The following is a 24,066-nucleotide window of genomic DNA, read 5'->3' on the forward strand; positions in this document are numbered from 1 at the left end:
TTCCCTGCCAAAGTCATTTGGTCAATACATACAATTTCACTACCATTAAAAAAAGCACACACACAAACTCACAAGGCAAGATCTAAATGATCTTATAGATTATTTTTAAAAATTAATAACAAGACCCCATGAAAAGTTTAAATCTGTTACATTAGAGCAACATCTGATTTTTTTTCCAAGTTAGATATGCTGTCATGTCATATCACCATTGAGGGACAGCATCTTTCCATCTCATCAATATTGATCGTCTCGCAATAAGGGAAGAGAAAAAGACAACATGGGATTGAGACAGAGTTAATTTCAAATCAATTACCATAGTTGATCCAAAAGCAGCAATTAAAGGATTAGGTATAAGATTTACATTAAAAACTAAAGATTAGGTACCAAAAATATCTTCCTAAAATTTGGAAAGAAAGGAACAAGACCAAAGCATATGTAATAAAGTACCTTCTTCAGTGTTACATCTATCACCATTCAAGAAATATTAGGATAGAATTGAACTTTAGAAAAGTAGACTTGATGTACGACCTTAAATTGTAGAAGCGAATGACAGGCACATAAAGAGGAGGATTTTTAAAATCAATTTTAAGATCAAATCCCATGTAGAATCTGAGAATGAGAGCTGAAGATCTTGCTCCCATACTTTTTAAACCTTATCTCGGGAGTTATCCCTAGACTTTAACAGTAAATCATATATACTGTATATCAGCTTTTTTTGATTTGGTTTAAAATTATAAATGATCCCTTTTGTATTTATAGCAAGGGCCTGAGGAAGTCTCAACAATAGTGACTTCAAAAAACTCCTAATTTGTAAGTATCTAATGAAATGATACTTAGGTAATTTAAAATTAAAAGATAATTGTTTCAATGAAAGTAAATTATTATCAATAAGTAAATCTTGAAAAGATTGGATACCTGACCTAAACCATTCATGAAAAGCAGAATCTTGCACAGAAGGTGGAAGAAAAGAATTAAATAATATAGGACTAGTAAGTAAAAATCTTTGAAATCCACAAGCTTTTCTAAATTGAAACCAAATTCTCAAAGTATGTTTAACAACAAAATTATCAGTTAATTAGGGAACAGAAAAAGGTAATGGCGTTCCAAGTCTCAAAATAAGAGAATTTTTTTTAGTAGAATTAATTTCTAAATTAATTTAATTTGGAGCATCCATTCCACCCCTATAGTGAATCCAAAAAATGAAACATCTAAAATTAGCTGCCCAATAAAAAATCTAAAATTAGGTAAGGCCAAACCATCTTTCCTTTTAAGGTTTTGAAGGAAAACTTTATTAAGACAAGGATACTTATTTTTCCAAATATATGAGGAAATAAATGAGTCAAGTGAATCAAAAAAGGTTTTAGGGACAAAAACAGGAGCAGCTTGAAAAATGAACAAAAATGTAGGTGAAATATTCATCTTAATAACATTAATTTTCCCAATTAAGGACATTGAAAGAGGAGACCACTGAGATAAAGACTTCTTAACATGATTCAATAAAATAAGAAAATTCTCTTTAAACACATTATTACAATTTTTTGTAGTGACACCTAAATAATTAAATTGATTTTTAGCTATTTTAAAAGGAAAGGTAGTATTTAAAGAACCAGATAAGTTCAATATAAAGAATTCACTTTTCTGAAGATTATAACCTGAAAATTGGCCAAATTGATGAAGCAGTGAAAAAAAATGGATGGAATTGAATGATCAGGATCTAAAATGTACAGCAAAAAATCATTTGCATATAAAGAAACCTTATGAACACTTCTGCCTCTGAAGATTCTAAAATATCATTTGATTGGTGAAAGGCTACAGCTAATGGTTCTAACGCCAAATTGAATAACAAAGGGATAAGAGGACAACCTTACCTAGTTCCACAGAAAGATGAAAAGGTTTGGATTTTAAGGAGTTTGGAAGGATTGAGGCAAGATAAATATATCGATTTAATCCAATTGATAAATTTAGGGCCAAAATTAAATTTTTCTAACAATTTAAAGAAGTAGTCCCATTCCACCTTGTCAAAAGCTTTTTTTGGCATTTAATGAAATAACACACTCAAAGGATGAGATAGGAGGAGAATAGAGAATATTCATTAAGTGACATATAAAACTGTGAATAATGACCCTTAATAAAACCAGTTTGATTTTCAGAAATAATGAGAGCCATAATGTTTTCCAACCTACAGGCCAATATTTTAGACAAAATCTTAGCACCAGCATTCAAAAGAGAAATTGGTCTACATGAAGAACAATTAGATAGATCCTTATTCTTTTTGGGAATAAGTAAAATTGAAGCTTCATAAAATGTAGCAGGTAAATATAAATTTAAATCCTGTAAAAAAGTTAAGAAGCTGTTCAAAAAAGCCTGTATCTCTAAATTAGGGCCATAAACATTGACAAAAACTGTCCATTTATTATAAAGTTTACCAGATAAAATCAGATAACATTATATTTAATAAAGGGAATGGAATGATCCAACAATATTGAGACACCACTAGACTTAGCCATAAAAGCTGAGTGAAAGTGCTGTCCCTTCCAAAATCTTAAAAGACGAGAAGTATCAGGTAAATGATAAAGATTCTCTTGTTAAAAAAAAATCCCTGGTTTAAATTTTTTAACATTACATCATTTTATAGGATGGTTTAACCTATGAATATTCCAATTAATTACTTTAGCCATTCCAAAAATGTAAATCTAATATTACAAAGAGAGCCAAGTTAAGATCAATATAATTAAGCAGCACTAAAATTGTAAACATTCTGAAAAGACAACCATAATTTGGACAAACTAATATATCTTCACATAGGAAACACACTCTAAAACTAACCCCGCAACCATATATTCCAAGCTAGCACTCAGAACAGCAAACTAACAAAAAAACTAACAAAAAAAATCTCTCTGTTGGCACCACTCCTAATTACTGGGAAACTAAATCATACTTCCATTGAAAACTAAACATATTTTGACTAGAAATAAGACAGCAAGGATAAAAAAAAATGTATACTATTACCAAAATTGAAATTACAAAACAAAGTTTATGGTATTTCAAAGTAATAACCTTAAGAAAAGTCCTAATAAAGAATTGTTAGTTCTAAAAAAATGAAAAAGGTAAAAGAAGAATTAAAATCCAACAGAAGGAATAGAAACAAAAAACAGGACTTTACCCCAAAATATAAAGATAGTACAAAAAAATCTGAAATAACCCAATTCCAAAGAGTATCATATTCAAACAAATTTAAATGAACATGCAAGAACTGAATGATAATGATACAGAATGAGATACATCAAACATTGAACAACTGAAGCAGAAGGGAATTCTTTCAGAAACTGCAGAGCAACCTTAGGGGAACAGCCATTTCCTTGTCTTATGCGGAAAGGTGATGCGAAGTCGAGTTGGAAAAAGCAGTGAAGGTTTGAAACCGGCTTTATCAAGTTGAGACGTGACTTCTGTGCATTGAGTGCATTCCTTCATAACCTCCATGGGGTAGTCTTCAACGATATGAATTTTCTGCCCATGACACTGCAACGACCCTCTACACCAGGATTCTCAAAAGAGTTGGTCTTTAATCTGAAAATGATGTAGGCAGAGAATAATCAAGTGAGGCTTACCACCGGAAGCTGGTTTAGGAATTAATGATCTATGCACTCTGGTAAGGTAGGCAGAAACTCTTGACCAAACACCTCACGGAGAAACTCAGCAAAGAATTTGGTAAGTTGGCCAGATTCGGTTTCTTCTTTTAATCCAATAACTTTCAAGTTGTTTTTTTTCTGATCCAAGCCTCAAAATCCACAACTTTCTTCAGTAAAATAGTGTTAGTCTTATTTAATTCGGCATTATTTTGTTGTCCTGAAGTTGAACTTCCAGAAATTCAGCTGATTTTTAATGATCCCTAATTTTCTCATTGTGAGTTTCAATAATGACCCCATAGTTCATCCAGTTTACTAACAACCTGGGTGATAGATGTTTTAATATCTTTTCCATTATGTCTAGATTCTTTAATGTCATTCTTCAGTTCCCTTATATATTCCAGAACCATAGAGATTGATTCCACGGTGATAGAGGCTTCTTCTTCTTTCTTTCCAGCCTTGGCAGCTCGTGTAGTCATGTTAAATTAGTTTAAAGAGAATTTTAAGAAGAAAAAAAAACAAAGGAGAAAATAAATTTGGAAGAAGGGTATGGGAGCTGGAAGAATTCAAAAGGTTAGGAGCAAATAATGAAGGTTGTTACCCCATGAGCTGCCAGCAGGGAACTCCCCAAAATGTACAATTTTAATTTATAAATTTATAATTTAAGGGTGAGAGAAGGAGCTGAGAGGGGAATTAGGCAAAGAGGGGAAAGAGGAAGAGGGACTGAGAGGGAGGAGGACTGAAGAAGGGAGAGGTGCGAGAAGGTGACCACAGATAAGATTGTGTGTGTGGATATATGTGTGCGAGTAACAGAACCTGACCTCCAGTCATCTTAGACCTCCTTGGCATTGAACTAAGACCTTCCCGTATAACTGGTGCACCACTTCAAAATAATTCACTTACAGGCAGCTTTTACTCCTTAGCACCTGTAGTTGTCGTTGAGGGACAACAGAACATGCCAAACCTCCTTAGTCTTCAACGAAGGTAGAGGTGTTGGTGCGGTTTCTTAACCGTGGGGTCGGCATCAGGTCAGGTCACTGGAGACATTTATTCCTAAAAATTAGAGTCTATCCTACTCTTTTGACTTTGATGCCATTATTGTGGTCAGAGTTAAGTCTCCGCTCCCTCTCCTGAGTCAATGATCATCTCCTACACCTTAATGACATTGAGAGAGAGCTGGTTTTCTTGACATCATCCCACTGGATCTCTTTCCTGTATTCTGTCTCATTATTATCTGAATATTGGTGTTGCCAGCAAAATTGAAGGTGGAGTTGGAATGGTATTTAACAGTTTTGTGTGTGTAGAGAGTATATTAGGGTATTGAGTACACATTCTTAAGGAACGCTGTGTAATGGCCATCTGAGACAAAACAGAAATAATTGAGAGAATGAGATTGCTTTGTGAGCCACATAATGGGCTGGAGGACATCCTTCTCTGCCACAGGAAAACACAAGATGGCAAAGGTACGAAAACATCTGGTTATGATCTGGATCTCACGGCCAATTAGCGTGGTGGAAATCAAATCAAACAGGCCTTTCAAAATAAACTGGATAGGAAATGGATAATCCGCATTGTTTTGAGATAGTGGGGGGATGGGATTCTCTCCCAGGAGTTCCATGGGCTTGATGGGCTCCTATGATTATGAAATGAGAAGGTCATTTCAAAATGGCTTTGAAAGAGTAAAGGTTACCCATTTCCAGCAATCCAAGGGTCAAGGACCATGAGTTTAAGGTGACAGAGAAAACCTAGTGGGCTGCTCCAATCCAGAAGGCACAATCAAAGAAAGCATAATGGAAATGGATTCAAAAGTCAGTCTCAAAGGGAGCGCTTGAAATCTGTTGAGCAAGTATGGGTGGATGGCACTAATTGAATAGCTCTCAAACAAAGTGGTCAGTAAGACTGTGATGGGGAGAACCTCCACCTCCCTTGTCATTCCATGATGCATGATGCCCTTTCCAGATTATCTCATAAATTACCAACTAATCGATCAGTGATCTCCTTGTGATCTTCTGGTCTGCACTTTAAAATTATCATCCTCTGCCACCTTCTCCCCTCCTGTGTATGTGGCACCTTCCAGTTGAACAATTCTCTCAACTTATCTGCCCCTTCATTTAAATCCTGGTGCACGTGCCTCCAGCTGCCTGTTATTGAATTCTCCATCTGTCCACTTGTGTCGGGAAGAATATCGGGTTTGGTGGGTTCACAGAGAGATGAGTTTGAACACAAGTATTAAAATCACCAATAACTTAAATTAAAACACGGGAGACAAACAGGAGAACGTTAAACAGTACTCGGTTACTATTTTACTGAGTCATTCACTTTGGACCTAGGTTGGACTTCAACAATAGTGAACCTATAGTCGACATGTTCACACACTTGAATACACACACTATAAACAGGGACTGTTACACACCCAGTTCCCTTACCAACGGAGGTACAGCTCTCTGCAAATATTGATCGATCGCAGTACTATGGCTCAGCTTCAGTGTAGGGCACACCTTACCCCTGACACATCCAGCGATGTCCACAGTATTGACCTGGCATGGAGCGATGTCCGGGGCTTGGACCAGGAGGCAGAGAGAAAGAATCTGCTCTGCATTTTTGTTATATACAGTGCTAATCTGTGCTTCTAGCCAATAATGACTGGAGGTTATTTAAATTAGCCAATGGCAAGGTGTGCATTAATGTGTGGCCAGACTCCAACCTTGATTGACAGGTGATGTGAATTCCAAATAAGTTTCAGACAGGGAGGACACGTGACCACCCACAATCTACAATATAACAGACAGGCAGGTTTCCTCCACATACTTCTCTCATAAAACACATGAAAGAGGAACAGAAGGCCATTTTGCTTCCTTGAGTCTGCTCCACAAATTACTATTATAGGTGATTGAACTTGATCTCTACATTCCCACTTAATTTTGACCCCTCCCCCCCTTCCAACATTAATAATCTAACTCTGCTTTACAGATAGGAAAGGTTTAGCAGGATATCGGCTGAATGGACAGAAATGTGATTAGCTCGGGTGGACAACATGGTTGGCGTGGACAGGCTGGGGTGCTGGGTGGTTTATGTGCTGTAAAACTAAAAATACCTCAAGGTTCTACCTCTGCCTCCATCAAGAGAAAATGAAGTACTGCCTTGCCTTAAATGGGCATTGCCTTGTACCTCAACAGTGATCATTTGTACACTCTCCTCGAAGAAGATCCTTTAAGCCATTTTTCATCTATTACCACCACTCCCCTCCATCCAGGACTCTGCTCAAAGTTTATGGGCCCCCTTCCCTGTGAAGCAGTCAAGTTCTGGTGTTTCTGTACTTCTCTCCTGCTGAATACATAAAAATAATTTTAAAATGTATGTGGCATGAGGTGTAAAAAAAAACGAGGCTTTTTCTTATATGTGTTGTGACCCCCCCAGGGAAGGGGAGCAGATGTACAACTCCCATTGAGAATGGCTGCGCTCCTGAAAAATTACTCCTTTGGCCAAGCTGACAATCCGCTCTGTGGATCATTGACCAAGGATGTTTAATTGCAAACCAAGCCTAGTCCATCACAGGCACTGACCTCCCATCTATTGAAGACATCCATGAGAAGTGCTGCTTCAAGAAGGCTGCCAATAAGGAGGAGTCACATGATGGAGTAGTGGCCAGTCAGGAAAACCAGCCCTCTCCAGGAAAATAGGAAAAAAGTTAGGAAAAAGCAAAGCATAACAAAAAAAAAATAAGAAAAAGAAAGAAGATGGCTCCCAAGAAGGAGAAAGTAAAAGCAACTGGAAAAAAAGAAGTAGAAAAGTTGCCGGAGAAGATAGAAGAAGGCCTTACCTGCACGAAGGAACAGGACGCTGTGGTGGCAGTACCTGCCCTGCGGAGTCGCGACCCACCAGCCGGTGCTCTACAAAAATGCGCAACCAAAGGAGAAAGAGGACACCGGCGGGACGGTGGCTCAGCAGAGGAGCGGGATGTCACAGAGTGAACAGTGCTAGTTAACTCTGATGATAACTGGCTGAGGGACGCCCAACACCAGGACGCTCAGCTGGAGTACGAGGAAGCCAGTAGAAGAGGGGGCGATGAAACAGACGAGGGAGATAGACGGAAGAATGACCGACAAGAAAATCAACGTCAAAAATCAACAGATGAGCAGCCCAGGAGGGGAGGACCAGCAACAAGAGGCCCAGCAAGAAAAGGCCCGACAAAGAGGTACAAGCAGTTCATCAGGGAAAACAGAAGAGACACAGACACAAAGAAGAGAAGAAGAAGACACAAACACAGATACAGGCACAGAAGAAGAGGAAGAAGAAGATCTTCACAGAGAAATAGAAGGTAAAACTGATGAACAGAATATAGATAAAGTATTTTTTGAAGAACAAATGAGATCACTAAAAGAATGGTTATTAGAGTTTAATGCAATTAAAAGGAAAATGAAAAGAACAGAAGATAAAATGCAAAGGTTAGAACTGGTAATGACAGAAATAGGGAAAAGAATAGAGAATGTGAAAGAGCAGGAAACAGCTGCAGAAATGGAAGTGAATGACGTAAGAGAAAAATTGGAAGAAAGTGACACAAAAAATTAGATACACAAGAGTTGTTATCTTGGAAAATTGATATGTTGGAAAATTATAGTAGGCGAAACAACATAAAAATAGTGGGCCTGAAGGAGGGTGAAGAAGGCACAGACATGAAGGAATTTATAAAAGGATGGATCCCGAAGGTCCTGGGAACAACAGAAATGCAAGAAGAAATGGAAAGAAAACGGGCACACAGAGCATTAGCTCCGAAACCGCAGATACAGCAAAATCCAAGATCCATCTTAGTAAAAGTTTTGAGATACATGACAAGAGAAAATATACTGGAGTGGGCAAGGAATAAAGTTAGAAAAGATAATAAACCATTGGAATACAAGGGTCAAAAAATATTTTTTACCCAGACATGTTTAGAACTGAGAAAGGAGCGAAATCAACTTTATGGAAAAAAGGTTACAAATTCATATTAAAACATCCAGCCTTGTTTAAAATATTTATACCCGGGAAGCAAAACAGACTGTTCTCGAAACCAGAGAAAGCACAAGAATTCGCAGAACGCTTGCAGGACAGGAGAAGAGATGAGAAATGTAACAAGAATGGCGATAAAGTATATATAAAGATGTAAAAACAATGTATATGTAAAGAACTAAAGAAGGAAAAGAGAAGGGAAGGAAGGGAGTAAGGGGGGAAAAAAGACGAGAGAGAGCTTTGTTATATATGTTTAAAAAAAGTGTTTTCTGAAGAGGGCTGGGTAGAGGGGGAATAACCGTCACTGCAAAATCAGTTGATGCTGTGAACAAGATCACAATCCAAATGAAAAAGGCCCGGCAAGGGATATGGGGCAACTCAAAGAGGGAGGGAACTTTTGGGGTCAAGGTATTAGCGGATATGGGAACTGCGGGGATACTTTTTGTTTTAAATGTGTTATTGTACATTAAGTGTAATAAGAGAAAACTAAGAGAAGAAAATGGGGATAAGGGGGATGGAAGTGGTGAAGAGGTGGAAAAGAGGTGTATGCAAGATATAAGATGGCCATGTTGAACTATATGACTATAAACATTAATGGAATACATAACCAAATTAAAAGGAAGAGGCGACTAAATTTGTTGAAGAAGGAAAAAATAGATATAGCATTTGTGCAGGAAACGCATCTAACTGAAGCGGAACATAACAAATTAAAGAGAGACTGGGTAGGACACGTAACAGCAGCATCCTATAATTCAAATCTAGAGGTGTAGCCATACTAGTTAACAAAAATATACCAATCAAAATAGAGGAGGAAATAATAGATCTGGCAGGGAGGTATGCAATGATAAAGTGTCAGATATACTCAGAATTTCGGAATTTGCTCAATATATACACACTTGTACAAACACCTAAAGTTTATAAAGGATATTTTTTTGAAGATTGCAGACACACAAGGAAATATATTGATGGGAGGGGATTTTAACCTTAATTTGGACCCAATGTTGGATAAAACTGGACAAAAGACAAATAAAAAGAATAAAGTAGCCAAATTTATGGTTAAATCAATGCAGGAAACGAAACTTATGGATATACAGAGGAGGCAACACCCAAGAGAGAAGGAATTTTCATATTATTCGAGTAGGCACAAAATTTACTCAAGGATTGATATGTTTTTGTTGTCAGCCCATATTCAAGGGAGAGTCAGGAAAACTGAGTATAAAGCTAGACTACTATCAGATTATTCACCTCTATTATTAGCAATAGTACTGGAGGACATCCCACCAAGAACATATAGATGGAGGTTAAACTCCATGCTACTTAGAAGATAGGAATTTAGGGAGTTTATTGAATGCCAAATTAAAACATATTTTGAAATATAACACAGGATCAGTGAAAGACAAATTTATATTATGGGATGCAATGAAAGCCTTCAATAGAGGGCAGATAATAAGTTATGCGACTAAGATGAAAAAGGATTACAATCAGGAAATAGAGCAGTTGGAAAGGGAGATAGTAAGTACAGAAAAGGAATGAGTAAAAAGGGATAATATAATGAAAAGGAGAGAATTGGCGGACAAAAAAATTAAATATAAAACATTACAAATGTACAAGGTGGAGAAGAACATAATGAAAACAAAGCAAAAGTATTACGAACTGGGAGAAAAAACACATCAAATATTCGCCTTGCAACTTAAAACAGAACAAGCTAAAAGAATGATACTGGCATCAAGGAAAAAGGACAAACAAATTACATATAATCCAACAGAGATTAATGAAAATTTTAAGGAATTTTATGAACAATTGTATCAAACTGAGAACGAGAGGAAAGATGAGAAGATAGAGGAATTTTTAGCTAAAATTGAATTGCCGAAATTGCAAGAAGAGGAACATAACAAACTAATAAAACCATTTGAAATAGAGGAAATACAGGATATATTAAAAAAAAGCTGCTGAACAATAAAACACCAGGAGAAGATGGATTTCCAATAGAATTCTATAAAACATTTAAAGAGTTATTAATTCCTCCTCTCCTGGAAGTAATGAACCAGATAGAAGAAGCACAAAACTTGTCAGATCCATGTAAAACAGCAATAATTACAGTAATAACAAAGACGGGGAAGGATCCATTAACACCAGCATCATATAGACCAATATCTCTACTTCACTCAATATAAGATAATAGTGAAATTATTAGCAAACAGATTGGCTGATTATGTACCTAAAATAGTAAAACAAGATCAAACTGGATTTATTAAGAAAAGACAAACACTGGACAATGTCTGCAAATTTATTAATCTAATCCACGCAGTTCAAGGAAATAAGAAACCAAGAGTGGCTGTTGCTCTAGACGCAGAAAAAGCCTTTGACAGAGTAGAGTGGAATTACTTATTTAAAGTATTACAGAAGTTCATTCTACCAGAAAAATATATAAATTGGATTAAAGCATTGTATAATGGACCATTGGTGAAGGTAACAGTAAATGGATATGTATCGAGTAACTTTAAATTAAGTAGGTCAACTAGATAGTGATGTCCACTATCCCCCTCATTGTTCGCCTTAGCAATAGAACCTTTGGCAGTACTGATAAGAATAGAAAATAAAATAAAAGGGATAAAAATAAAGGGGAAGTAATATAAAATCAGTTTATTTGCAGATGACATCATAGTATACCTAACAGAACCAGAGATATCAGTAAAAGAATTACATAAGAAATTGAAGGAATATGGAGAAATATCAGGGTACAAGCTCAATGCAAATAAAGTGAAGTGATGCCATTGAGTAATGCCGATTGTACAGAATTTTAAAAAGAATCACCATTTAAATAGCAAGCACAAGCAATCTGATACCTAGGGATCAGGTTAGATAATAACTTAAGCCACTTGTACAAACTAAATTATCAGCCACTAATAAAGAAATTGCAGGAAGACTTAGAATATTGGAAAGAATTACTGATAACATTGATAGGGAGGGTAAACTGCATTAAAATAAACGTGTTCCCAAGGATACACTACTTATTGCAAACATTACCAATTCCTTTAACAAAAAAATTTTTTAAGGAACTAAAGAGAATAATAAGGAAATTCTTGTGGAAAGGAAGAAATCCAAGGGTAGCGTTAGATAAATTAGCAGAGAGGTATAATCAAGGTGGTTTACAGTTACCAAATTTTAGAAATTATTATAGAGCTGCACAATTAAGGTATTTTTCAGATTTTTACCAGACAAGGGAAAAACCAGACTGGACTAAGATAGAACTAGATAAAATAGGGGAGAAGGTACCGGAACATATACTTTATAAGTGGGATGAAAAGCTGGTGCAATATAAAACTCACCAATACTGCATCATTTACTTAATACATGGAAGAAGATCCACTTAGAAAGAAAAAAAATGAATGATCAAATACCAAAATTACTATTGACACAAAATTCGCTAATCCCTTTTACAATAGACAACCTTTCCTTTAGAGAATGGGAGAGAAAAGGAATCAAAAGAATAGAAAACTGTTTTTTGGGAAATAATTTATTAACATTTGAACAGTTGAAGTACAAATATGGAATAACTCACGGTACAATGTTTGCATATCATCGATTGAAAGCTTATTTAAAGGATAAATTGGAAAACAGACTGAGATTACCTGAAGGAAGCAGCTTTGAATATATGATTACAGACACAATGATAATTAAAAGATTTATAATGAATATGTATATTAAGCTGCATGATAAGGAAAATTATGAAATAAGCTATAAACCTAAACACAAGTGGGAAAAGGATCTAAACATAAAGATAAAAAATGAAGTATGGGAAAGGTTATGTTCTGGAACTATGAAGAATACAATAAACACAAGGTTATGCATGATACAGTATAATTGGTTACACAGGGTATATATCACTCCTCAAAAATTAAAAAAATGGGATTCAACATTATCAGATAGATGTTTTCGCTGTAAGAAGGAAATGGGAACAACATTACATGCAACTTGGGCATGTACGAAAGTAAATATGTTTTGGGAAGAATTAAATCAGATACTAAATAAAATTACAAAAAATAACATATGAAAAAAAAGAGATATTTCTTTTAAGTAACATAAAAAGTAGAGAATTAGGCCTCAAATTGGATAAAGTGAAATAAAAATTCATTATGATAGCCTTAGCGATAGAAAAAAAATGTATAATGTCAACTTGGAAAATGGAAGAAAGCCTGAGAATACAGCAATGGTACATGGAAATGAATAAATGTATTTCATTGGAAAAAAATAACATATAATTAAAAAAATAAAGTCACAATGTTTGAACAAATTTGGAAACATATCAGAGAGAGCTTGCCTATGACCTCCATCCCCTAAAATGAGAATGAAAATGATAAGAAGACAAAATGACTAGATTCAGTGTGTAATAAATAGATGACACATTTTTCTTGTTTATTTTCCTTTATGTAAAGATATTGTTTTATGGTTTTATTGTATTGTAAATGTTGAATATTTATGGGTTTTGGAGGGGGTGGGTAGAGGGGAGGGAGGGAAAGGGGGGAAAAAAGGGGAGAAAAGATCACTGTGTAAATTTAATGAGAAACTTTTGTACATATTTTGGTTGATATAGTTCACAGTGTGAAAAATTAAAAATTATATAAAAAAAAGAAGGCTGCCAATATCAGAAAGGCCCCCATCCAAATCTCTTCCTGCTGCCACCTTCAGGCAAAACATACACAAGTCTGGTATCTCTCAATTCAAGAATGTTTTTTTTCCCAACAGCTATCACATCTTGAATCTCCCCTTCCTGCTCTAATCCTAAACTACTCAAGGATCACTAAAAGATCTGGCTGCACGATTAAAACATCACTATTGAAACATCACTTCTTTTGGACTAACTGCAACTGTTATCAGGGACCCACATCACCCAGCACACCTTCTGTTCTCGCTGCTGCCTTCAGGAAAGAGGTATCAGTGCCACAACACTTGCACTACCAGGTTCAGGAACAGCTGCTACCCCTCCACCACCAGACTCCTCAACAACAAACTCAATCAGGAACTCATTTAAGGGCACATACTTTGCTCATTATTTATTACTGTGCATTTATACATCTTTAATTTTAAAAATTTAAATTTAGACATACAGCACAGTAACAGGACATTTCTGCCCACGAATCCGTGCCGCCCAATTTACACTAAGTAACCTACACCCCCAGTGCATTTTGAACGGTGGGGAAAAAAATCAGAGCCACCTGGGAAAACCCACGCAGGGAGAACGTACAAACTCCTTACAGACAGCGCGGGATTCAAACCCTGGACCTGAACGTGGGTGCTGTAACAGCGTTGCGCCAACTAAGCAGCCACAGTTTGTTTACAGTTTACAGTTACTGGTAATTAAAACTTCTGCCTGGCTCGAAATAAACTTCTTTTAAAATATTTTTATTGAGTTTAATAGATAAAAAAAACTTATTCATGGTCTTCTAATTAATAAAATAAATCAAATCATGTCATATACATATCACACAAAAATTGTAAATCAAAAGTGTAACCATAATTATTTGCTTAACCTATCCCATTCAAAACATTAATTTCTATAATTATATTGAGTTAACAGTCAATCCATTCCTCATAATATGACCAGAATTAATGTTGAATAGAAAATAGATAAGACATAATTAAGAATTCTTTATATAAATAGATTTTATAGTTCTCAAGTATTTTCATCTTATTCTGCGATATGATCAATATCAATGATCCACAGTTAAATACCTAGTTTATCTAGAATAAAAAAAGGAGAAAAAACCTTAATAATCCAACCCCTCCCTCTGAACAGGTTAACGAACAACCTTCAGGTACCAGACAGGGAGTCTCTGGAACATCCGTCCACCTTAAATTTTCACTTTGTGATAATGATCCATGAAAGGGCCCCACATCTTATCAAATTCAAACTTTACATCTTTGATGTCAGACCTGATTTTTTTCCAAACTTAGGTAAGACATGATATCATGTAACCATTGAATATGAGAATTAAAATAATCTAAGAGTTGTATGTTGTCATGTGGAGGACTATGGACTTGGCGCCGGTCAGTAGGACTAGATAGAAAAATAGTTTGGTACAGACCAGAAAGGCTGAAGGGGCCTGTTTCTGTGCGGTAATGCTCTATGGTTGAATGTCTCTACAGTACTCTAACAATAACTTTGTGATTGGTTGAGTATTAACCCTTTCATATTTATCATCTCCTTTTCTGTCCCATGGCATATCATGGTAATTTAACTTACACTATCATATGCAGCGAGATAACTAATGGAAGATTTTTTCTCTCTGATTCCAGTATTGGTTGAGAAGAGGAAGAGGATGAAGGTGATCATCTCCTTCCTTTGGATTGGGACTCTCTTGGAACCAGGAGAACCTTCCCGGCCCTATATTCACCCATTTTCACTGTTTAGCTGCAATCAATCTATGTCCCGCATGGAAGTGGATCAGGAAGAGAGCTTCCTGCCTAGCCTGATTGAAGTTAATGAGATGCAAGCCAATGCCTCAGGGAAGTTGTGGTGGAAGGAGAGGGAAAAGGAACAAGTGCAGCCCAATCCCAGTAAATGGAAAACCTTATCCAGAGTCCAAACCAGTCTTGGCACTGCCTGGTTTCCCCTCTGGACCTCGCGTGAGGACTCAGGGGTCAAGATGTTCATCCCCATGTACCTCCACATGATCCTGGCTGCCCTCTACCTGGGCACAACTGGGTCAACTGCCAACAAGTTCCAAAACATTTTGGGCTTCAAGGATGACGGATGTGGAGGGAGCAGCGGCAGCAGTCAACGTACTCAGGACATGCATCAGCTCCGGCTGCTTCTCCGAGATGTCCTTGCCCACCAGCAGGGCTCCTTGTCTACTGGCACCTGGATGATCTTCCAGCAGGGACTGCGGCTCCACCAGACATTTCACCAGGACCTCCAGCGCTTTTATCCCGAGATACAGCTAGGAGCCGTCAACTTCAGCCAACCCCAAAGAGCTGAAGGTTTAATCAATGACCTCCTTCAAAGAGTGACTGCAGGCTGTCTGGACAACTTGGTGACTGGCCTCAGCCCTCACACCAATCTGCTAGTAGCCAGTTTTGTTCACTTTAAAGGTTAGGCTCCGTGAAATGAGAAGCTTGTCAGAAGATACCCAACATTTCTAACAAGGACCTGGCCACTGGGAGGAAGTCAGAGAAAACTCCACTGTTTTGTTGGTAGATCTGAAGATGCAGGGGTCTAGTGCAGAGCACAGAAGTGCTGGAAAAACTCAACAGGTCATGCAGTATTCATGGAAGGCAAAAGGCAACTCGAAGAAGGGCTTGGGCCCAAGATGTTGACTGCCTTTGACCTGCTGAGTGTCTCCGACACTTTTGTGTCTTCCACTGTTTTGTCCAGTTGATTTCATTCCTTGAGTTGAGTTATAAGATTCACCAGACAGCACAGTTGGAAGGTCTTGACCGTGAAGATTAAGGGATAATCCATTTGATGGTAAAGAGTTTCCTGGGCCCAGTGACAAAAACAGTCGCAAAATGTGCCCAGAAAAGGTTTGCAGGAGCCATTTTTGTCCAGTTTCTCCTCAAACTGATTGTAAAAATTACAAGAACCAACAAGTTACGCAGCTCTTTTTGCTGTTATTGACTAAATTGATTTTTTTTACACTAAATTTAGCATTTTAATTGGAGAGTTCAATTCACGAACTTTCTGCAACCCTATTTAAAGCAAATGGAAATAATGAACTGGGCAGAACTATTACTGGATATTAGATTTTTTTTAAAAGGTGCTTGTTATTGTCCCTGCATCTGTGGAAAACCTTATTTATAATCAATAATAGATAATACATACAAAATACAATGTAATACATATTTTAGCCCATAAAATCCCCCTCCCCCATCCCTATCCCTACCACCCCATCCAACCCCCACTAACCTATCCCCCCCCAAAAAAAGAAGAGGAAAGGAAAGATGGAGGAGAATAATTGAAGCAATCCATTCAGATATGTGTCGTGGTTTGGGACCACACCACCCATGTATGGGAAAATATTTTAACAATTAGTACGCATCTAATCCATGTACTAATCCATGTACGGGCTCCAAACTTTAACAAAAAAAAGATAATTATTTTGTAAATTAAATGTTTTCTTCTCTAAAGGAAAACATGACCTCATCTCCATATGCCATCGTTGATTATTCAATTTAATCTCATTCTTCTGTGTAACTGCAAGACATTTCTAGCTACTGCTAAGGCCAACCTCAAAAAGGCAATTTGAAATGTATCTAATTTTAACTCTAAACAGAATGATTTAATATTGCCCAATAAAAATATCATAAGATCAAGTGGAATTTTAAATTTAAATATAACTTCCAAAAATTCTTTAATTCCAAAAGGGTTTAACCGTCTCACATAACTAAACCGAATGTAAGAAGGTTCCTACTTCCTTATGACATCTAAAGCATAAATCTGAAGTGACATATTTAAATTTATTCAATTTCTCAGGAGTTAAATATAATTGATAAATAAAATTATAATGTCAATCTATACCTCATATTCACAATTTTAGTCACACTATCTTCACATATCAACGTCCACTCATCTGGGGATATAGATATTCCCAAGTCTTTCTCCCATTTCACTCTAGTCATATCTACATCTGGCTTGGGGGGTTTAACCTGCAATAAATTATACATATTTGATATAAAACCCTTCCTAGAATCATCAATAATTAAACTCTTAAATTTAGATCTTCTAGGAAGATACAAAGTGCGCCCAAAATTATCTAACAATAAAGCTTTAACCTGATAATAAGTAAAGAAAGTACTCAAAGGTACATCATATTTCTCTCTCTTTCTTTGAAAAGAAATAAAATGTCCTGCCTCATAACAATCTTCGACCAATTTCACTCCTTTTTGTTCCCGTAACTTCGATAATTGATTGTTAATCATAAATGGTAAAAGCTTATTTTGAAATAAAGGCGTCTAAGCTGAGATTTTACCTTCCATACCTAAAAGCTCATTCTTATTTATCTATAACTCAAGCAAATGTTTTAACACCGGTAAGTTATAACTACGTAATAACTGAGAATTCCATCGATAAATAAATTGGTCCATCCTCTTTTCACCAATTTGAGATAATTCAATAGTGGCCCAAACCAAGGGGCCACCCACTTGAAACATTCTAGTTATAAATATTAATTGAGCTGAATCAAAGTAATGTTGAAAATTAGGTAATTGTAAACCACCCAAAGCATATTTCCATGTTAATTTTTGTAATGAAACTCTCGCCATTTTGTCTTTCCTCAAGAATTTTCTTATCAAAGAGTTAATATCCTTAAAAATTTTATAAGGTATCTTGCACGGAATGGATTGAAACAAGTATTGAATTCAAGGAAACATATTCATCTTGATACAATTCCACTGTCCTCTTAATGTTATTGGTAAATCCTTCCCCCTATTCAAATCATCTTTAATTCTAGTCAATAATTCATCGCAAATAAATTATCATAATACTAATACCCAAATATTCAATATGATCTAAATTTCAGAATATGTCTACATGACGAATAATCCATCTCCGCCAAAGGCATAATTTCACTCTTCTCCCAATTTACCTTATCACCAGATAGCATTCCATACTGTTGCAAACATCCATGTAAGGTCTCCAAAGGATGAGTTAAATATATCAACACATTATCTGCAAACAAATTTATCTTATGTTCATTAGAATTCACCTTAATACCTGCTATCGCATTATCTTGCCTAATCATCTGCGCCAGAGGTTCAATAACCAATGCAAACAGAGCTGGTGGCAAAGGACAACCCTATCTAGTTGATCTAGTCAATGTGTAAAAAGTAAAGATATCTGTCCATTCGTCACCACTCTCGCAGTGGGGTTTTTATATAAAGCCTTAATCCAACCAGTAAAATGGGGCCCAAATTTAAACTTTTCCAGGACCTTAAACAAAAAGCCCCACTCAATTCAATCAAAGGCCTTTTCAAAGAAATTACCATCGGTCGGTCAGATTGCTGCAGTGAAATATTAATCAAAGAAATCAATTTTACTACATTATCTGCTGAATAACAGTTCTTAATAAAACCTGCCTGATCCACATGAATCAAATCAGGTAAATATTTTGCCAATCTATTAGCCAAAACCTTGGCTACTATCTTATAGTCCACATTTAACAAAGAAATAGGTCTATATGATCTCACATTCAAGGGATCCCTATCCTTCTTAGGAATCACAGTAATACTGTAATTGCTTTAGAAAAAGAATCCGGTAAGGAACCAACTTTAGCTGCCTGATCCAGAATATCCTTCAGCAAAGGAACTAACAAATCTTGGAACTCCTTATAAAATTCGGAACCCATCACCGCCAGGAGATTTACCGCTTGGCATATTTCGAAGTGTCTCTGTTAATTCACTAACAATAATACCAGTACAGGTACACAATCTTTTATCTGGAACCCTTGGGGGACAGTATGCTTCGAATTTCGGATTTTTATGGAATTTGGAAAGCCAGATTTAAACCCACCCGAATTGTGCTGCCGTATCCACCCCCACCCCCTTCCAGTCGCGCTGCCATCTCCCCTCGCCCGTCTGACTCGCGCTGCTGGTCTCACCCCCCCGCCCACCCGACTCGCGCTGCCAGTCTCCCCCCTTCGCCCGCCTGACTTGCGGTGCCGGTCTCTCCCCCTCACCTGCCCAACTCACGCTGCCAGTCTCTCCCCCTCACCCGCCCGACTCTCACTGCCGTCTCTCTCCCTATTTGCCGGATTTTGGAGCTTTCCAGATTTTAGATGTCCGGATAAAGGATTGTGTACCTATATCTAAATCCTTAACATCCATATCATTTAAAGTAGGCAAAGTTAAACCAGATTAAAAAATCATCAATAACTACCTCATCCTGCCCTACCTCAGATGTACACAACTTCTTATAAAACCTCCGAAACTCATCATTAATTTCCCGAAGCTTATAAGTAATTTTCGACTGATGCCAAATGGCATTTATTGTCCTAGATGCCTGTTCTGTTTATAACTGCCATGCTAAGACCTTTGCGCTCTCTCCCTTAACTCATAATACCGTTGCTTAGTCCTCTGTAAAAGCCTTTCAAATTTATAAGTTTGTAATGAATTATACTGCAATTTTAAATTTACTAATCATATTTTTTATCCTCCATTGAAACACATTGTAAATCTTTCTCCAGAACCTCTATCTTCTTCTTGTCTGTGGAAAACTTGAACTTAAATTTAAATTCATACATACTCCACGGTAACAGGCCCACGAGCCTGTGCTGCTCATTTACACCCAATCTACAACCCGGGGCTGGTACATTTTGAATGGTGGGAGCAAACTGAAGCCCCCGGAGACATGGGGAGAACTTATCAGCTACAGACAGTATGGGATTCGAACCAAGGACCCGATTTCTGTCACTGTCAAAGCATTACACTGCCCTTGTTCCTTGAAAGGTCATAGTTAATAGAAACATATACAGCTTTGTGAGGTGGGTGTTTTATGAACTGGTATGGAACATGGTGGAAATTCAATTATTGAAGGTGATTTGTGCTTAAAATTTCACTCACATTTACTCTGGCAAAGCTGTACTACTTATGAATAACGTAGCTTCACCTACCTGACCCCCTCCTCTGTTGCACAGAATGATTGACGATTTCAACAGTGTAGACGGAGGACAAAATATTTTCCTCTAGCAGAGGAGACTACATAAAATTAAAATTAGGTGAAGGTATGATGTTGTGAATCTGGAACCCTCTCCCTCAAAATGGTGTTGAACCTTGGGTTAAATTGAGCATCTCAAAATTAAGTTTGATCGCTTTTAATGAGCAAGGATGGGGATGAGTCTTGATACCACAGGTGATCAGTCATGGTCGAAATGCAAGCAAATGGGATCAACTCGGAATGCCAACTTGGCTAACAGGGATACGCTGGGCTGAAGGGTCTGTTCTGTGCTGTACAACTCTATGATACACTTCAATAATCAAAGAAACTGAATACCTTCCTCCTGCTCCTGTTAGTGCGATTTCTCTTGGTATTTTTAACATTTTTATCTGGCTGGCTCTGAGGTGTTTTAAGAGTTCTTTGGTAAGGTTGCAGGGTTGGAGAAGGTAGCAAAAGATTTTGAAAATTACTTTGATAAAGTGGTGCATAACAAAGGTAAAAAATGTGGCTCTGAGTAGAGATAACTTCACCATGCAAAGTTTTAAGGGATTAAGATCGGGAGTAATTCTACATAAGAGTTTTCTCGTCGCAAGTTTTTGACAAGAGAACTTGTTGTATGGATTTCCATGTACTAACTGGAGACCATGTATGACAATTGCTTCCCACGATAATGATGAATGGTCCAGAGCTGGCAACATGCAAGGATAAATTAATCCAGCATTAATAAATGGACAGAGGACTGGGGCCCTACGTAGGCAGGTTAGTGCAATCCTAGGGATCTAGATTTTGAAAAAAATGATAATATATGATGCATTTGTACTGTGTTGGGATTATAATACGTTGCAGGGAATCTCCTTTAAACCACTGCTGTGAATCTAAGGTGCTCCATTACTGTGCTGGGGACTTTGGTGATAAATTAATCCAGTGATGGAAATGCATAACAAACAATTCTTGGAATTCAGAAAATTGATAATGCTAATTTGAAATCCTGTGTAGCAACAATGATGAATTAAAGGTGATTGGAATATTCACTGATCGTGTGATCCAGTACAGGAACAGAGGATGAATTAATACAGTGTTTCGAATCAATGTGGCAGCCCTGGGAAACAATGACATTTAATTTAACCAGTGTTGGAAACAAGTTACGTAGGGTTTGGAATACACATACTTAAACCATAATATTTACCTAGTGCCGGGAACCACGATGATGAACTGATATGCTACATGACATGTTACTTCTGTGTTAGAAACCCATCATGATAAATTGAATCAGTGCTGTGTGCTTGATAGACGCTGGGAACCCATAACAGTCAATTGATGCACTACTGGGCTGCTACTGCATGATCTGGCTCTCCAACTTATCTGGGGGATCTATGTTGAGCTGATGCCACAAATGAATGATACAGAATCAGGCACCTATAATGAGAAGTTGCTTGACTCTTGAACTATACGATGATTGGTTGATTCTGAGCTGGGAATCATAAGCTGACGATTAGTTAACATAGTGCAAGCCATCTAAAATGGTACAGTAGTCTATTGCTTTAATTACATGTTGAGACATTGCTAGGAAACTGGATGATAAATTGATGCGATACTGGGAAGAAATAACGAGGAATAGTTCCTGAGTTAGATACCACGATGTTAAGTTCAAAGTCATGCAGCACAGAATTAGACCCTTCGCATTGACCATCAACAGCCCATTTACATTAATCCCATTTAAAACAAAATCTTCCCATATTCCCATCATCTCTTCCTGATTCTATATGATGGGAGCAATGTGAAGCAGCCAATTAACCTAGAATTGTTCAGAATGTGTTTGGGACACGGGAGGAAATCTGAGAAACCAGGGAAATCCCACGTTAGAGTACATGCAAACTCATCCCCAGAGGTTGGGATTGAACCTGGGTCGCTGGTAGCTGCTCTAATTGCTGCTTCACCGAGGAATTGTTCAGTTCCTTATTCTTCATTATAGTTGTGCCTTTCTTAATCTGTGAGAAACCCTCTTTGATGCTCACTACATGTGCCAACATACCCATTGAAATGCAGTGATCAGAGAAGCACAAACCCTTTAGCACACCATATTGATACTGACCATCGAGTTTCAACCCATACTGACCCCAGCACTTGGCAATTCAAGGGCCCAGCTCCTCCCAGACATTTCACTCTCCACTGCTAGGAATCTACCAGTGCTGTAAATTCTTAACTATAAATTAATGCAAGGCTGTTGCATGCATCACCCTGTGTTCCCAAAGCTTGGAAGCAATAATTTCGCAATCCTCAGTTAGTATGCTGACTGATATACACAATTCTGCTTGCCTTCCAATACTTAAATGAATTTGAGGCTGGCAGGTGAGCTTGGAGGGCCTGCATTTCTATGGAAATTGGAGTGTGGGTTAAAATTATTTTTCTTCTCTCAGGAAAATGGAAAACTAGATCTCAATGTCATGGGACGGAACTTTTGGATTTCTACAATGACGCGGGGGACAAAGCCCGAGTTCCAATGACTATTTGGTGTGGATGGCTTCAGTACAAAACTAATCCGGAGTATACAGTGGTTAAGCTCCCGCTGAGTGAAAGAACATACATGATGGTGATTCAACCAGTGCAACCAGCCATGATGGGGAACGTCGAGAAAGCTTGGCCAGATGTCAGAATCTTTCAGACCGGGTACTCAGAATTACATTGTTTTAGAGATTCATTGAGCTTATTGTAGGAAGCCTAACAGGACTACACCAGCCTCACACCTTCCTATTTACTTCATCTTCCCTTTCTGTTCAGACTTTCCCATCTCTATCATATGTTTACGAGGCTTTCCTAAAATACTGAAAACCTCCATTATCTTTTTGGTTCTGAATTCCATACACTTACCAACTGTAAAACTTCCTTATTGGCTCTTGAAGAGTCGATCTTGCATTTACGACTTCTAGTTTGACCCAAATTTTTACTGGCTAGTAGGTGCCCGAAACAGGCTGCTGGGTGTGGTAGTGGAAGCAGGTACAATAGCAGCTTTTAAGAGGCTTCTAGATAGAGAGAATATGAAGGGTCAGGAGGGATATACATTTTGTAAAGAGAGTTTTTGACACATTTGCTTTCATAAGTCAAAGTATTGAGTACTGTACAGGAGTTGGAATGCTTTTTTGACATTGTACAAAACATCGGAGAGGCCAATTTTGGAGTATTGTGTGCAGTTTTGGTCATCTAACTATAGGAAAGAAATGAACAAGATTGAAAGTGTACATGTTCCCAGGACTAGAGGAACTGAGTTAAAGGGAAAAGTTGAATAGCTTAGGACAGTGGTTTTCAAACCTTTTCTTTTCACTCACATACCACCTTAAGCAATCCCTATGTAGGATTACTTAAGATGGTATGTAAGTGAAAAGAAAAAGTCTGAAAATCACTGGGTTATGGCTTTATTCCTTGGAATGTCAGAAAATGATTTGGTTGAGGTATATAAAATGATGAAGGGTAATAGAAAGAGTGAATATAAAGAGGCTTTTTCCATTGATACTGGGTGAGGCACAAGCCAGAGTACATGAGTTAAGGGGAACTTCTTCACTCAGAGGGTGGTGAGTGTGGATCAAGGTGCAGGTGGAAGTGGAGAATGCAGGATAGATTTCAACGTTTACCAGTAAGTAAAATTTGAAAAGAGATGGGGATGGGAGGGGTGTGAAGGGCAATGGTCCAGGTGCGGGTCGATGGGTCTAGGCAGAAAAATAGTTCAGCGCAGACTAAATGAACTGAAGCGCCTGTTTCTGTAGTGTTCTATGTGCAAGCAGCAGAGTTTTAACTTGATTTGGAGGTCAT

The 24,066-nt window shown here is 37.4% G+C and overlaps 1 protein-coding gene across 4 annotated transcripts in view; it reads left to right on the forward strand.

The window, feature by feature from the left end:
• The window catches only part of agt (angiotensinogen), a 31,372-nt gene that overhangs the window by 836 nt on the left and 6,470 nt on the right, over positions 1 to 24,066 (forward strand). The window contains exons 2-4 of one of the 4 annotated variants that reach the window (XM_069885050.1): positions 760 to 810; positions 14,910 to 15,704; positions 22,680 to 22,929. In XM_069885050.1, coding sequence (XP_069741151.1) covers positions 14,933 to 15,704; positions 22,680 to 22,929 — 1,022 coding nt within the window. In that variant the 5' untranslated portion in view covers positions 760 to 810; positions 14,910 to 14,932. Of the gene's footprint in view, positions 1 to 759; positions 811 to 14,470; positions 14,568 to 14,909; positions 15,705 to 22,679; positions 22,930 to 24,066 lie in introns of those variants that run through there. The other 3 variants (XM_069885048.1, XM_069885051.1, XM_069885049.1) reach the window with 3 other exon arrangements.

This window comes from Narcine bancroftii, chromosome 6 (genome assembly GCF_036971445.1).
Source record: "Narcine bancroftii isolate sNarBan1 chromosome 6, sNarBan1.hap1, whole genome shotgun sequence".
In the NCBI taxonomy this organism is placed as follows: Eukaryota; Metazoa; Chordata; class Chondrichthyes; order Torpediniformes; family Narcinidae; genus Narcine; species Narcine bancroftii.